Below are 13624 nucleotides of genomic sequence, written 5' to 3'. Positions count from 1 at the left end.
CATCACTAGAAAGGCCTTGATGTTGAAAATATCTTAAATATACTCTTTACTACTCTGTGGTCAAATATGTTCTGTGACAGAATCAGTATTGTTAAAGGACAATGTAAAGAGAGGTCGTGCTAGCATTTCCAGGATCCATACTTCTACATCATCACATGGAATTACTGTGAAGCTATAAATAAAGGGCAACCCTTACTGAGGAATACCTGGGTAATCTGTCCACTACTACATGCACTGATGATGACAACTTTGACACATGATACAAGAACAATGGACTCCGAACATTACTCTAAGTCTCCACCTAGGTTTATTTATACAACTGTACAATTCTTTGGGAAAAAAGAGATGGTGAATGAATGTTAAATACATTCAGATGAAGGTCAAAATGTTCCCTGTACTTTGGCTCTGACATTTGGGTGAAAGATTAAATACATCAACTTTAATACTATGTGCTCAACTCTGGCCCCAGAGGTCGTATTACCTTGAGCAATATCCTGAAGCATTTAGCCTATGAGGTATCTGAGAAGTCTGAGGAGCATGACTCACCTTTAACCTCTTGGTGTGGTTTGGACTGGCTAATACAACTCAATGAAATTAAAGTGGTGTCACTCTTTCCACTGCTCGCCTTCCTCACAGGACAGCTATGAACCAACCTGAAATGCCAACCAACCTGAGCCAACCACGGTGACAGCATTGGCAATGGTTTGATGTAGTAGGGTAAAAATAGAACCTTAACATTATAAGAGGCTCTGGAGAACCACAGTACACCACATAACCTCACACACAGACAGACCAACTGTCATTCATCTCCAGCCAAAAGCAAGTCCTAGAGAAGCCTATAGAGCAGCACATCTAACAGGGAGTCAGTCAACCTTCTCATCTCTCTCTCCACTATGCTCTACACACACAAGATTAACAGTCTAAACAGTGGGGATGTGTATCTGGTGAATGCCCACTGCGATGTAAAGGAGAAGGACCAGGAGAAGAAGGAGTCCTACCAGGCCACTTGGCTAGACTTGGTGATGGAAACAAGACCAGAACAACAGTATGTATAGTGACATGATAGATAGTTTTGTAAAATGTTGCTTTTAATCACTGATCCAGCCCAGTGCTGTTGTTCATGTTCAATGTGTGCCACAAATTCATTATTATCATTCACTAAATGAACACATTTTCTAAAATATTATATTGGTCTTACTAATCACGTGTCTAAGAACAGTAAGAACAGCAATACACTTTCAGACTGCTCTTTAAAAAATGTTATTGCTTGATTCCAGGACCACATTGTTTGAAAATGACTACTCGAGAAAGGAGACCTACAAGCAGAAACAGGTGGCACATTTCTTGGTCCAGAGAACCCCCAGTCAGCGGATCAAGATGGGCACAAGGGGTAGAATGCTGAAGGAGTACCAGCTGCCATACAAGAACGCCCTCCGTGTGCCCATCTTCACTCCCAGCAAAGCCGCCTCGCCCAAAGACCTGTACAGAACTCCCTCTCCATCAGAGTACAAGTCTATCATGGAGTTTGAGACGATCGCCAAAGGAGTATGTTCAGATAAACAGGAGATTTTCGAAATCACAAAGGACTTGCCTAAAGTCTCCCAACCTATCCGTGTTAACTTCAGGGCATCTAGTCTTATATCCCCAACACGTGAGTTTTCACACTCCTTCAGGGGTTGAAAGGGAAGAATGAATGTAGGACGTTGGAGGTAAAATCAGGAGAAATGATATCAGCAATGTGTAAATGAGCGAAGGGAAAGGTGAAGGGAATTATTAATTTCTTTATAAAAGAGACTTTTAATTTTAACATAATTTTGGCTGTGAAAGTTATGTTGAGGGAGCTGTTAACATGTGGAAAGGATAAAGTGAATTTGAATCGAACAGTGCATGACACCATTTTCTGGGTCAGTATCATAGACTTTATGGTCAGTATATTCAATTTAGGAAAGTTTTTTCTTGGCACACCTCGTAGGTATTTTCATGGACATTAGCTGGTGCTGTGATACAAGGAAACAAGCTAATGTCGCCATCTAGTGGTGAAGCATGAGGGTGGAAATGTATATCCACTTCCTATACTATATGTAAAATGTTGACTGGTGTACTGTAATGTGATCTGTAATGTAATAAATGACAAAGTCAAAATCAAATAATAAAAATGCATCCAAACAAAGGATTTATTGATGGGATCTCATCTCCCACCCATTCAATATGTCTTTTCACAGGTGTGTTTATTTGATTTCATTCACAGACAGACTTGCTGATTGTGGATATCAATAACAACATTCTAAAGGTTCTGTGTAATAGAGCCCCACAGTGGAGGTGTCATAATAACAATAAAACCTAGCAGTCAAACAGGGAAATGGTTCCAATCGTTTTTTCACCATTCATTTTCCCCATAGGGAGATAAGGGCTGTGTAGACTTACCCTGGCGTGACGTTTTGATAACCATGTAAATCTCTCTCAGACAAGGTGACTTTTATCAATATATATGGTTCCATTTACTCTCAGTTTCGAAAATGCTAATTATCATCAAAGTAGACATCATGCAAGACTGACACTTTTGCTAACAGGTATTGTGTCAATTTAAAACTTGCACAAGACAGTTCACAGAATTGTCAATTTAAATAAATGTAGCCAATTTATTCATTACTACATTTAGCTAACATTAGAAAGTTAATCCAGAGATTCTTACCTTTGCCTCGATTAGACAGTCTCGTCCAGATCATCATGGCATTTGTAGTTCTTTATGATAGCCACATTAGCAGCTAATTAGCATTCATTTGGGGGGGGGGGGGGGGGGGGGGGTGATATGGTAGTAGGTGCCAGGCACACCGGTTTGAGTGTGTCAAGAACTGCAACGCTGCTGGGTTTTTCACGCTCAAAAGTTTCCTGTGTGTATCAAGAATGGTCCACCACCCAAAGGACATCCAGCCAACTTGACACAACTGTGGGAAGCATTTGAGTCAACATGGGCCAGCATCCCCGTGAAACGCTTTTCAACACCTTGTAGAGTCCATGCCCCGACGAATTGGGGCGGCAGGTAGCTTAGTGGGTAAGAGCGTTGTGCCAGTAACCGAAAGGTCGCTGGTTCTAATCCCCGAGCCGACTAGGTGAAAAATCTGTCGATGTGCCCTTGAGCAAGGCACTTAACCCTAATTGCTTCTGTAAGTCGCTCTGGATAAGAGCGTCTGCTAAATGACTAAAATGTAATGTAAATGAATTGAGGCTGTTCTGAGGGCAAAATGGGGGTGCAACTCAATATTAGGAAGGTGTTCCTAATGTTTGTACACTCAGTGTAGTTGCCCCACTCTGTAGAGCACTGCTGTCAAAATCCAATACAATTAAATTGTATTTGTCACAAGAGTAATAACATACAAAATAATTAAGCTATATACAGGGAGTACAAGAACCATATCACTGTGCATGGGTATGAGGTATTTGCAGATACAGTGGGGAAAAAAAGTATTTAGTCAGCCACCAATTGTGCAAGTTCTCCCACTTAAAAAGATGAGAGAGGCCTGTAATTTTCATCATAGGTACACGTCAACTATGACAGACAAAATGAGAAAAAAAATCCAGAAAATCACATTGTAGGATTTTTAATGAATTTATTTGCAAATGATGGTGGAAAATAAGTATTTGGTCAATAACAAAAGTTTCTCAATACTTTGTTATATACCCTTTGTTGGCAATGACACAGGTCAAACGTTTTCTGTAAGTCTTCACAAGGTTTTCACACACTGTTGCTGGTATTTTGACCCATTCCTCCATGCAGATCTCCTCTAGAGCAGTGATGTTTTGGGGCTGTCGCTGGGCAACACAGACTTTCAACTCCCTCCAAAGATTTTCTATGGGGTTGAGATCTGGAGACTGGCTAGGCCACTCCAGGACCTTGAAATGCTTCTTACGAAGCCACTCCTTCGTTGCACGGGCAGTGTGTTTGGGATCATTGTCATGCTGAAAGACCCAGCCACGTTTCATCTTCAATGCCCTTGCTGATGGAAGGAGGTTTTCACTCAAAATCTCACGTTACATGGCCCCATTCATTCTTTCCTTTACACGGATCAGTCGTCCTGGTCCCTTTGCAGAAAAACAGCCCCAAAGCATGATGTTTTCACCCCCATGCTTCACAGTAGGTATGGTGTTCTTTGGATGCAACTCAGCATTCTTTGTCCTCCAAACACGACGAGTTGAGTTTTTACCAAAAAGTTATATTTTGGTTTCATCTGACCATATGACATTTTCCCAATCCTCTTCTGGATGCACTCTAGCAAACTTCAGACGGGCCTGGACATGTACTGGCTTAAGCAGGGGGACACGTCTAGCACTGCAGGATTTGAGTCCCTGGCGGCGTAGTGTGTTACTGATGGTAGGCTTTGTTACTTTGGTCCCAGCTCTCTGCAGGTCATTCACTAGGTCCCCCCGTGTGGTTCTGGGATTTCTGCTCACCGTTCTTGTGATCATTTTGACCCCACGGGGTGAGATCTTGCATGGAGCCCCAGATCGAGGGAGATTATCAGTGGTCTTGTATGTCTTCCATTTCCTAATAATTGCTCCCACAGTTGATTTCTTCAAACCAAGCTGCTTACCTATTGCAGATGCAGTCTTCCCAGCCTGGTGCAGGTCTACAATTTTGTTTCTGGTGTCCTTTGACAGCTCTTTGGTCTTGGCCATAGTGGAGTTTGGAGTGTGACTGTTTGAGGTAATGGACAGGTGTCTTTTATACTGATAACAAGTTCAAACAGGTGCCATTAATACAGGTAACAAGTGGAGGACAGAGGAGCCTCTTAAAGAAGAAGTTACAGGTCTGTGAGAGCCAGAAATCTTGCTTCTTTGTAGGTGACCAAATACTTATTTTCCACCATAATTTGCAAATAAATTCATTAAAAATCCTACAATGTGATTTTCTGTAAAAAAAAATCTCAATTTGTCTGTCATAGTTGACGTGTACCTATGATGAAAATTACAGGCCTCTCTCATCGTTTTAAGTGGGAGAACTTGCACAATTGGTGGCTGACTAAATACTTTTTTCCCCCACTGTATGTACATAAAGGCAGGGGTAAAGTGACTAGGCATCACAGTAGCAGAAGCTGAATGATCTCTAGAGGTCCCATCCACGGTCCTCCTAGCTCAAGTTCAGTTACAGTTCCACACCTCTGTCCCACCTTCCCACATAGGAACCTTGGGCACCCCAGGCTACTGCGTCAGCCTGGAACCAGCACCCTTGTCTGGGGTGGGGTGAAATGGCTAGCTCCTGGCTGTAGATACAGCAGATAGAGGATTACCATGCCTCAAGGATTACCATACATACCCGAATGTAGTACTGAGGTCTATTAAAAATGGACAGGGGCGCTGTTTTGAAGCCACCACGCAGCCATTTTGGTGTTCCTCCTGCATTGTAAAGAACATATTTTGTAAGCTATGAAAATGAATGTATTAATGTCTACATTTGTTTTTGACAAGTATATTCTATTACAGACACCTTAATGCAGTGAACTGAACATTAAAAAAATATTCCTGAAAGCATTATTTTATTCTTCCAAATGCTACTGTCCCCACTACAAAAAAGAAATACTTAAATACATGTAATTTTGTCCTTTAAACATTTTATTGAAATAATGTAGAATTCCATTCATTCCTATGGAGGACTACTCCTTCTGGGGACTACCAATATGGCGGCCAGTAGCTTCAAAGCCTCTCATTGGCCATTACATAGCATCAGCAATCCAGGGTTTATACACATCTACTAAGGCCTTGCTGATCTCACAGCCACACAATGACTCTCAACAGAGCTTTGCAGGTTTTCAGGAAGTTGATAAAGCACTGGCACACACACCTGTCTTATCTATCCTTATCTAACTCACTTAATTGGGCTGGCAGGCCAGATCCTGTTTCATGGGTAAACATTTGTCTCTCTTGAACAGTCTGACATTATCCACCACTATTATAAAGGCACTGCCTCTGAAATATGGGTGCACAGTTCTCTAGTCATGGTTCACATGGTTCATATTCACTAATCGATGGGTTGGTTGTTTAGCAACAACACCGACGTGTGCAACTATGGGGCAAAAAAGATGGGGTTGGCTTAGAATGTCGACAGCATGTAAACAATATTTTGTCGCCAATGTTTATTGAAAACAAATAGGCATACATTTGCACAATGAGCACTATTTGTCTCTCAAATACATTGTTACAGTTGTTAGCTAGCTAGCTAATTTGAGCCATATTAGCATTGACATGAAATCAGTCAAACCACCTCAAAACAAGATATGGTATCAAGATTATGTCATGCAATAAAATGCAAATGAATTACTTAAAAATCATACAATGTGATTTTCTGGATTTTTGTTTTAGATTCCGTCTCTCACAGTTGAAGTGTACCTATGATAAAAATGACAGACCTCTACATGCTTTGTAAGTAGGAAAACCTGCAAAATCGGCAGTGTATCAAATACTTGTTCTCCCCACTGTATATAGTTTACATTTACATTTACATTTACGTCATTTAGCAGACGCTCTTATCTAGAGCGACTTACAAATTGGTGCATTCACCCTATAGCCAGTGGGATAACCACTTTACAATTATTATTATTATTATTATTTATTTATTTATTTTTTGGGGGGGGGGGGGGTAGAAGGATTACTTTATCCTATCCCAGGTATTCCTTAAAGAGGTGGGGTTTCAAATGTCTCCGGAAGGTGGTGAGTGACTCCGCTGTCCTGGCGTCGTGAGGGAGCTTGTTCCACCATTGGGGTGCCAGAGCAGCGAACAGTTTTGACTGGGCTGAGCGGGAACTATGCTTCCGCAGAGGAAGGGGAGCCAGCAGGCCAGAGGTGGATGAACGCAATGCCCTCGTTTGGGTGTAGGGACTGATCAGAGCCTGAAGGTACGGAGGTGCCGTTCCCCTCACTGCTCCATAGGCAAGCACCATGGTCTTGTAACGGATGCGAGCTTCAACTGGAAGCCAGTGGAGTGTGCGGAGGAGGGGGGTGACGTGAGAGAACTTGGGAAGGTTGAACACCAGACGGGCTGCGGCATTCTGGATGAGTTGTAGGGGTTTAATGGCACAGGCAGGGAGCCCAGCCAACAGCGAGTTGCAGTAATCCAGACGGGAGATGACAAGTGCCTGGATTAGGACCTGTGCCGCTTCCTGTGTAAGGCAGGGTCGTACTCTCCGAATGTTGTAGAGCATGAACCTGCAGGATCGGGTCACCGCCTTGATGTTAGCGGAGAACGACAGGGTGTTGTCCAGGGTCACGCCAAGGCTCTTCGCACTCTGGGAGGAGGACACAACGGAGTTGTCAACCGTGATGGCGAGATCATGGAACGGGCAGTCCTTCCCCGGGAGGAAGAGCAGCTCCGTCTTGCCAGGGTTCAGCTTGAGGTGGTGATCCGTCATCCATACTGATATGTCTGCCAGACATGCAGAGATGCGATTCGCCACCTGGTTATCAGTCTAAGCTAACCCTGTTTTGCCCCATAGTTGCGCACCCGTCCTTGATATTGCATGACCAGCTAAGAATCAGAGATGAGGGGCTGCATTTGGTACACATTGACAGGCTATATATAACTGTCGTAGTAAATATAAAATGTTATAGATTGATCTGAGTAAAATGTTGTGTTAGGAGCTTGTTTTCAATAAATGCTGTTCCTATGCAAGAACAATGGACAGAGGACCATATCTTGTCACCAGTTGGCCAAGGACAACACCCATGCCACAGGCCACAATCACTTGTTGCTCCCCACGAGTTTCCCTTGAGACACACACACACACACACACACGCATCTCACTGTGGACGCACACTCATTCTCATGCCTCACGAGTTCTTTGACACACACAGACATTTCTCTGTGGACGCACACACAAACTCCACTTCCTTCTACTGGTCGGGTGCCAAGGGCAGAGGACTCTGCCGTGCACCAATGGGGCTTCTACTCTGGACAGAGCAGACCCGCCTCCTACGCCTCGGGAACCAATCAAGGGACTAGAAGAAGGACCCCTTCCTTATTGTTACATTGTATAAAATAATGCTGTAACTCTGTTTATTCATCCTTCTCAACTGTCTCCATAAGAGGCAATTGAATGGGTCCATGCATGTAGCTTGAGCAGTACCAGCTATCTCTGTTTTAATAAACTGCCTTTTGCTTAAGCAAATTCCTCTCTGTCTAGCGTCGTTGGTTTTGTACTTCCTCTCCTGAATTATGGTTTCACCAACAAATTGGTAGCAGAGGATGGTTTCTTAATTCGATCTAAAGAGTTGGTGCGAGAGGAAAAGGCAAATCATCGATCTAAAAACAGACGGAAGAGTGACCTGAAATCCAGGAGACATCAACTATTCGTCTTGCCTCAGGAACCTGATCAGAGCGCTCTTCTAAAAAGGTATGCAGAGCCTGTTAAAACAAAATCTTGCATATTGTATTATAGACCAATACCACATTTTGATCAGTAGTACTGAGCGTGAGTATGAATACTTGTTAAATAATTTCCATCCTAATGATTTAAGGCATAAATGAGATATCTGGTACTGTGATTTATACTGTAAAATTTCACACGTATAAGTTAACACAGTTAAAAAGTCCTATTTTAGATAGGTTGTGAGTTTCCACATTTAAAAGGTCCTATTTTAGATAGGTTGTGTGGGGAGTGTGTAGTCACACGAATAAGTTAACACAGTTAAAAAGTCCTATTTTAGATAGGTTGTGAGTTTCCACATTTAAAAGGTCCTATTTTAGATAGGTTGTGTGGGGAGTGTGTAGTCACACGAATAAGTTAACACAGTTAAAAAGTCCTGTTTTAGATAGGTTGTGAGTTTCCACATTTAAAAGGTCCTATTTTAGATAGGTTGTGTGGGGAGTGTGTAGTCACACGAATAAGTTAACACAGTTAAAAAGTCCTATTTTAGATAGGTTGTGAGTTTCCACATTTAAAAGGTCCTATTTTAGATAGGTTGTGTGGGGAGTGTGTAGTCACACGAATAAGTTAACACAGTTAAAAAGTCCTATTTTAGATAGGTTGTGAGTTTCCACATTTAAAAGGTCCTATTTTAGATAGGTTGTGTGGGGAGTGTGTAGTCACACGAATAAGTTTTCACATTTAAAAGGTCCTATTTTAGATAGGTTGTGTGGTAGGTGTGTTTTGACGTATGAGTGGATAAGATTTGACCCATCATTAGGTGGGGGAGAATCACCGAAATTGACCAGAGGTACTAAATTCCCGGAGATGCCAGCTATCTCTGTAAATTCACATTTAAAACGTTCCTATTAAATGGTTGTGTGAAAGGTGCAGTTAACCTGAGACAAAAGTCTCTAAGGGATCCAGTTGCTTCTGTGACTTCACACATAAAATCGGTCCTGAATAAGGTTGTGTGAAGGGTGGCAGTCGAACTGAGACTATGTTTTAGGACGCTCTGGTAATCTAAATTCATTAGTTGCTTCTGTGACTTCACATGTAAAGTTGGTCCTGAATAAGGACGTGTGAAGGGTGGCAGTCGAACTGAGAATATGTTTTAGGACGCTCTGAGAACCTGAATTTATTAAGCATTGTAATTCCAATTGGCTTTTGGCTGTGTGTTTTCATGTATTATAACGTGTAATGGATGATGGGAAGTTATAGTGAGACTTATGAGACTGAACACCAATCTGTGGAATTGAGTGAATTTGACCTAGGCTTTCAGGAACCAGGGATTGGGGAGACTGATATTGGATCTGTGCATATTCTTGAACAAGAACTGAGACAATTGAAGCGTGTTGTGTGCTGTGTGTGGAAATTACTGCATTGGTGTATGTGATTGGAATTCTGATTTTTATGATAATGATTGCATTACACATAATATAAACAATCAGCCTCTTTATATACGAGGGTGTCGTACATGAGATAAGTTTGTATTTATACCGATAATACATCCTTGGAAATAAAACACCAGGGACGGGATAAGTGTATAAAGATAGAGAAAGCAAGATGGCAGGGCCAAACCCAACCAAACCCAAATTCAATGAATACTTAGAACAACGAATGACAGGGAGAGTAATGCCAGGTACACCAAGGGAGGGAGGTCATATGCCCGCCCTTGATGTAAAACAGATAGAAATGACTGATTATGTGAAGAAATTGACGGAATTTTCTGCAGCACTCTCTTCTCAGGTGCGGAAGGCCCAAGAGGGGGAGCTGTCGGGAAACACGCCACCACTGAAGGTAAAAGTGGGAGACTGGGTGAGGGTGAAAGTCCACAAAAGAAAGTGGCTGGAACCCAGGTGGACTGGACCGTACGAAGTGAAGGAGGTTACTTCACACTCAGTCCAGGTCAGAGGTAAATCAGGAGCACCCTGGCACCATCTAACACATTGCACTCCAGCCCCCACTCCTTCCAGACCATTGTCTGAAGTAAGAGCTGATTTGAGCAGCGAGAACCAATCCTGACAACACAATGAAGAAACCCTTATGGGAACAACAATCTCACTCAGGGAGAAGGATAACTTTTTCCCCCTGGGAGAGATTGGGAGTGTCTGAATGTTTGTATGTATGTTTTCTGATAGGAATTGGACTCCTGCTGGGCGCTCCTTATGAGGTCTTGTTGTGTGAAGCTATTTTGAATTACTTGTTAAATTGACTTGTAATATAGAAGAGGTGGCTAAGGGATTTTTAACAGTACCAACCATGGGGGGGGGCAAAATCCTCACAAGAGGTCCCAGAATTTACTGGGGACGAGAAATGCTTGAGTGACCATCACCACGCTGGCGAACGAACTGGCTGAGAGATCTGATATTGATAGCTCCATAAACGAAAGGAGATGGAGAAGGTGATCTCCCAACAGATGGTGAGACATGGCCCAATCCTGGACTCCAACCTAGGAATGGAGGATATGACCTACCAGGCTTGGTGGAGTGACACTAGAGGGTGTCTAAAGGGGGCCAAAATATACTTCTCTGTTTGTGTTTTATGTTTTAATAGTCTTATGTTTTGTGTTTTATTAATCCTGTGTTTTATGGTTTGAAGTTCTTTGATGACTGGTAACAATTTACAATACTGCTGCAGATGGAAGTTTGACAATTGCTTTGGAAGGTTTGAAGACTCTTAATGGTAAAATGAAAGATCATTCTGGGGTTGATACCTCTATGTGGGATTCCTGGATGGATGTTTTTGGTAAATATAAAACCCTTATTTCATCTGTATTGATTTCTATTGCTGTTTTTCTATCAATTCTTACATTGTGTGGATGTTGTTGTATTCCCTGTGCCCGCACTTTGATTAACCGTATAATAACCACTGCTATTGAACCAATTCACAATGACCAAGCCCAGATGTATCCGCTTTTGGGAAATAATGATTTGGAACTGGATGATTTTGAAGGTGACTATCCTCCCTTATGTAATGTTAAAGGTGGACCTCTTGATTGTCCTTTTGGGAATCCTGAATGTCTGTATGGTGTTGTCCCTGGGGGTGGATGGGCCTGTCATTATTACAAACCTGAACAGCGACAATTGGAGGTTAGCGATTTCGAAAATTAACTCTGATTGTTGTAGTCACTCACTAGAGGGGGACTAACATTGTTTAATTAACTAGCCATATAATCACTCACTAGAGGGGGACTAACATTGTTTAATTAACTGCCCATATAATTAGTATGCTAGAGGGGTTGAATGTTTTTTACCATTGCATTATGCGTTATCATGTTTTGTTTTCTTTCCTGCATTATTGTTTTTCTTTTAAGACTGATTCAACTATGCTTAATGCCAACATAATTAATGGATCACGTCTAGAAGACGTGAAGAGGGGGATTTGTCGTAGTAAATATAAAATGTTATAGATTGATCTGAGTAAAATGTTGTGTTAGGAGCTTGTTTTCAATAAATGCTGTTCCTATGCAAGAACAATGGACAGAGGACCATATCTTGTCACCAGGTGGCCAAGGACAACACCCACGCCACAGGCCACAATCACTTGTTGCTCCCCACGAGTTTCCCTTGAGACACACACACACACACACATCTCACTGTGGACGCACACTCATTCTCATGCCTCACGAGTTCTTTGACACACACAGACATTTCTCTGTGGACGCACACACAAACTCCACTTCCTTCTACTGGTCGGGTGCCAAGGGCAGAGGACTCTGCCGTGCACCAATGGGGCTTCTACTCTGGACAGAGCAGACCCGCCTCCTACGCCTCGGGAACCAATCAAGGGACTAGAAGAAGGACCCCTTCCTTATTGTTACATTGTATAAAATAATGCTGTAACTCTGTTTATCCATCCCTTCTCAACTGTCTCCATAAGAGGCAATTGAATGGGTCCATGCATGTAGCTTGAGCAGTACCAGCTATCTCTGTTTTAATAAACTGCCTTTTGCTTAAGCAAATTCCTCTCTGTCTAGCGTCGTTGGTTTTGTACTTCCTCTCCTGAATTATGGTTTCACCAACATAACCCAATAAGCAACTAATTTTAAAACACTGAGAAATATTGAAATGTCATCGATTACAAATTACATGACCCTCCCCTGTACTAGATTTAAAAAATACAAAATCCTCCCCTTGACTGAAATTGAAAAAGCATAAATTCCATAAATGTTGATCCATCCCTAACCTGCCCATTGTTTTTGTCACATTGTCAGCTAACATTGTCAGCTAATCCATCCATAGCCCAAAGGCCGGCAGGTGGCGATATCGAGTCGTTTCATATTACCATCCAGAGGGAAAGCATGCAGCCACTTGTATCCCCTGTGGACCGCTTCATACATTAAATAGTCATCATTCAGAGTGCAAAGGTGTCGATTTCCTCCTTAACTCGATTTAATGGCGAGAAGGCGGGGAAAAAAGGGAAAATAAGCATACTGTCTTTATGAAACACCATTTTCCAACACCATGCTAGAGTGGCTAATGCCTCTTCATAAACAACAGACTGCTGCAACCAGATTGGCTAAACGCGATATCCAACATCTGGGACTAGCATTCATTGGCATTATAGCCACTCTAGCATGGTGGTGGACGGTCAAATGAAACAACTCAATATCACCATCTGCCGGCCTTTGGGCTATGGTCGATGTAGGCGATAGGCTACTTTTTCTGTGGAATGAGCAGTGGTAGGAAAAGTACCCAACTGTAATACTTTAGTAAAAGTAAAGATAGATGAATAGAAAATGTCAAAGTGAAAGTCACCCAGTAAAATTCTACTTGATCAAAAGTATGAAAGTTTTTGGTTTTAAATATACAGTACTTAAATATACAAAAGTAAACGTAATTGCTAAAATATACTTAAGTATAATAATAATCATAATAATAATATGCCATTTAGCAGACGCGACTTACAGGCATGCGTGCATACATTTTTTGTGTATGGGTGGTCCCGGGGATCGAACCACTAAAAAGTAAAAGAAAAAGTATAAATAATTTCAAATTTCTTATATTAAGCAAACCAGATGGCTCAATGTTCGTGTTTTTAAAATGTATGGATAGCCAAGGGCACACTCCTACAGTCGGGCATCATTTACAAATGATGCATTTGTGTTTAATGAGTCCACCAGATCAGAGGCAGTAGAGATGATGTTCTCTTAATAAGTGTGTGAATTGGACCATTTTCCTGTCCTGCTAAGCATTCAAAATGTAAGGAGTACTTTTGGGTGTCAGCGA

At 41.9% G+C, this 13624-nt stretch overlaps 1 protein-coding gene across 1 annotated transcript; it reads left to right on the top strand.

The window, feature by feature from the left end:
* Positions 1-893: 893 nt before the first annotated feature.
* On the top strand, positions 894-1680 carry LOC311140744 (telethonin-like; the record flags this gene model as incomplete). Its single annotated transcript, XM_084175955.1, has 2 exons — positions 894-1045; positions 1278-1680. The coding sequence occupies 2 exons, from the start codon at positions 894-896 to the stop codon at positions 1678-1680; spliced, it is 555 nt and encodes a 184-aa protein (XP_084032081.1).
* Between the last annotated feature and the right edge of the window lie 11944 nt (positions 1681-13624).

This window comes from Coregonus lavaretus (genome assembly GCF_964263955.1).
Source record: "Coregonus lavaretus genome assembly, chromosome: 13".
In the NCBI taxonomy this organism is placed as follows: Eukaryota; Metazoa; Chordata; class Actinopteri; order Salmoniformes; family Salmonidae; genus Coregonus; species Coregonus lavaretus.
The sequence above is the reverse complement of the archived record's forward strand: the minus strand, read 5'-3'. Positions and strand labels throughout refer to the sequence as shown.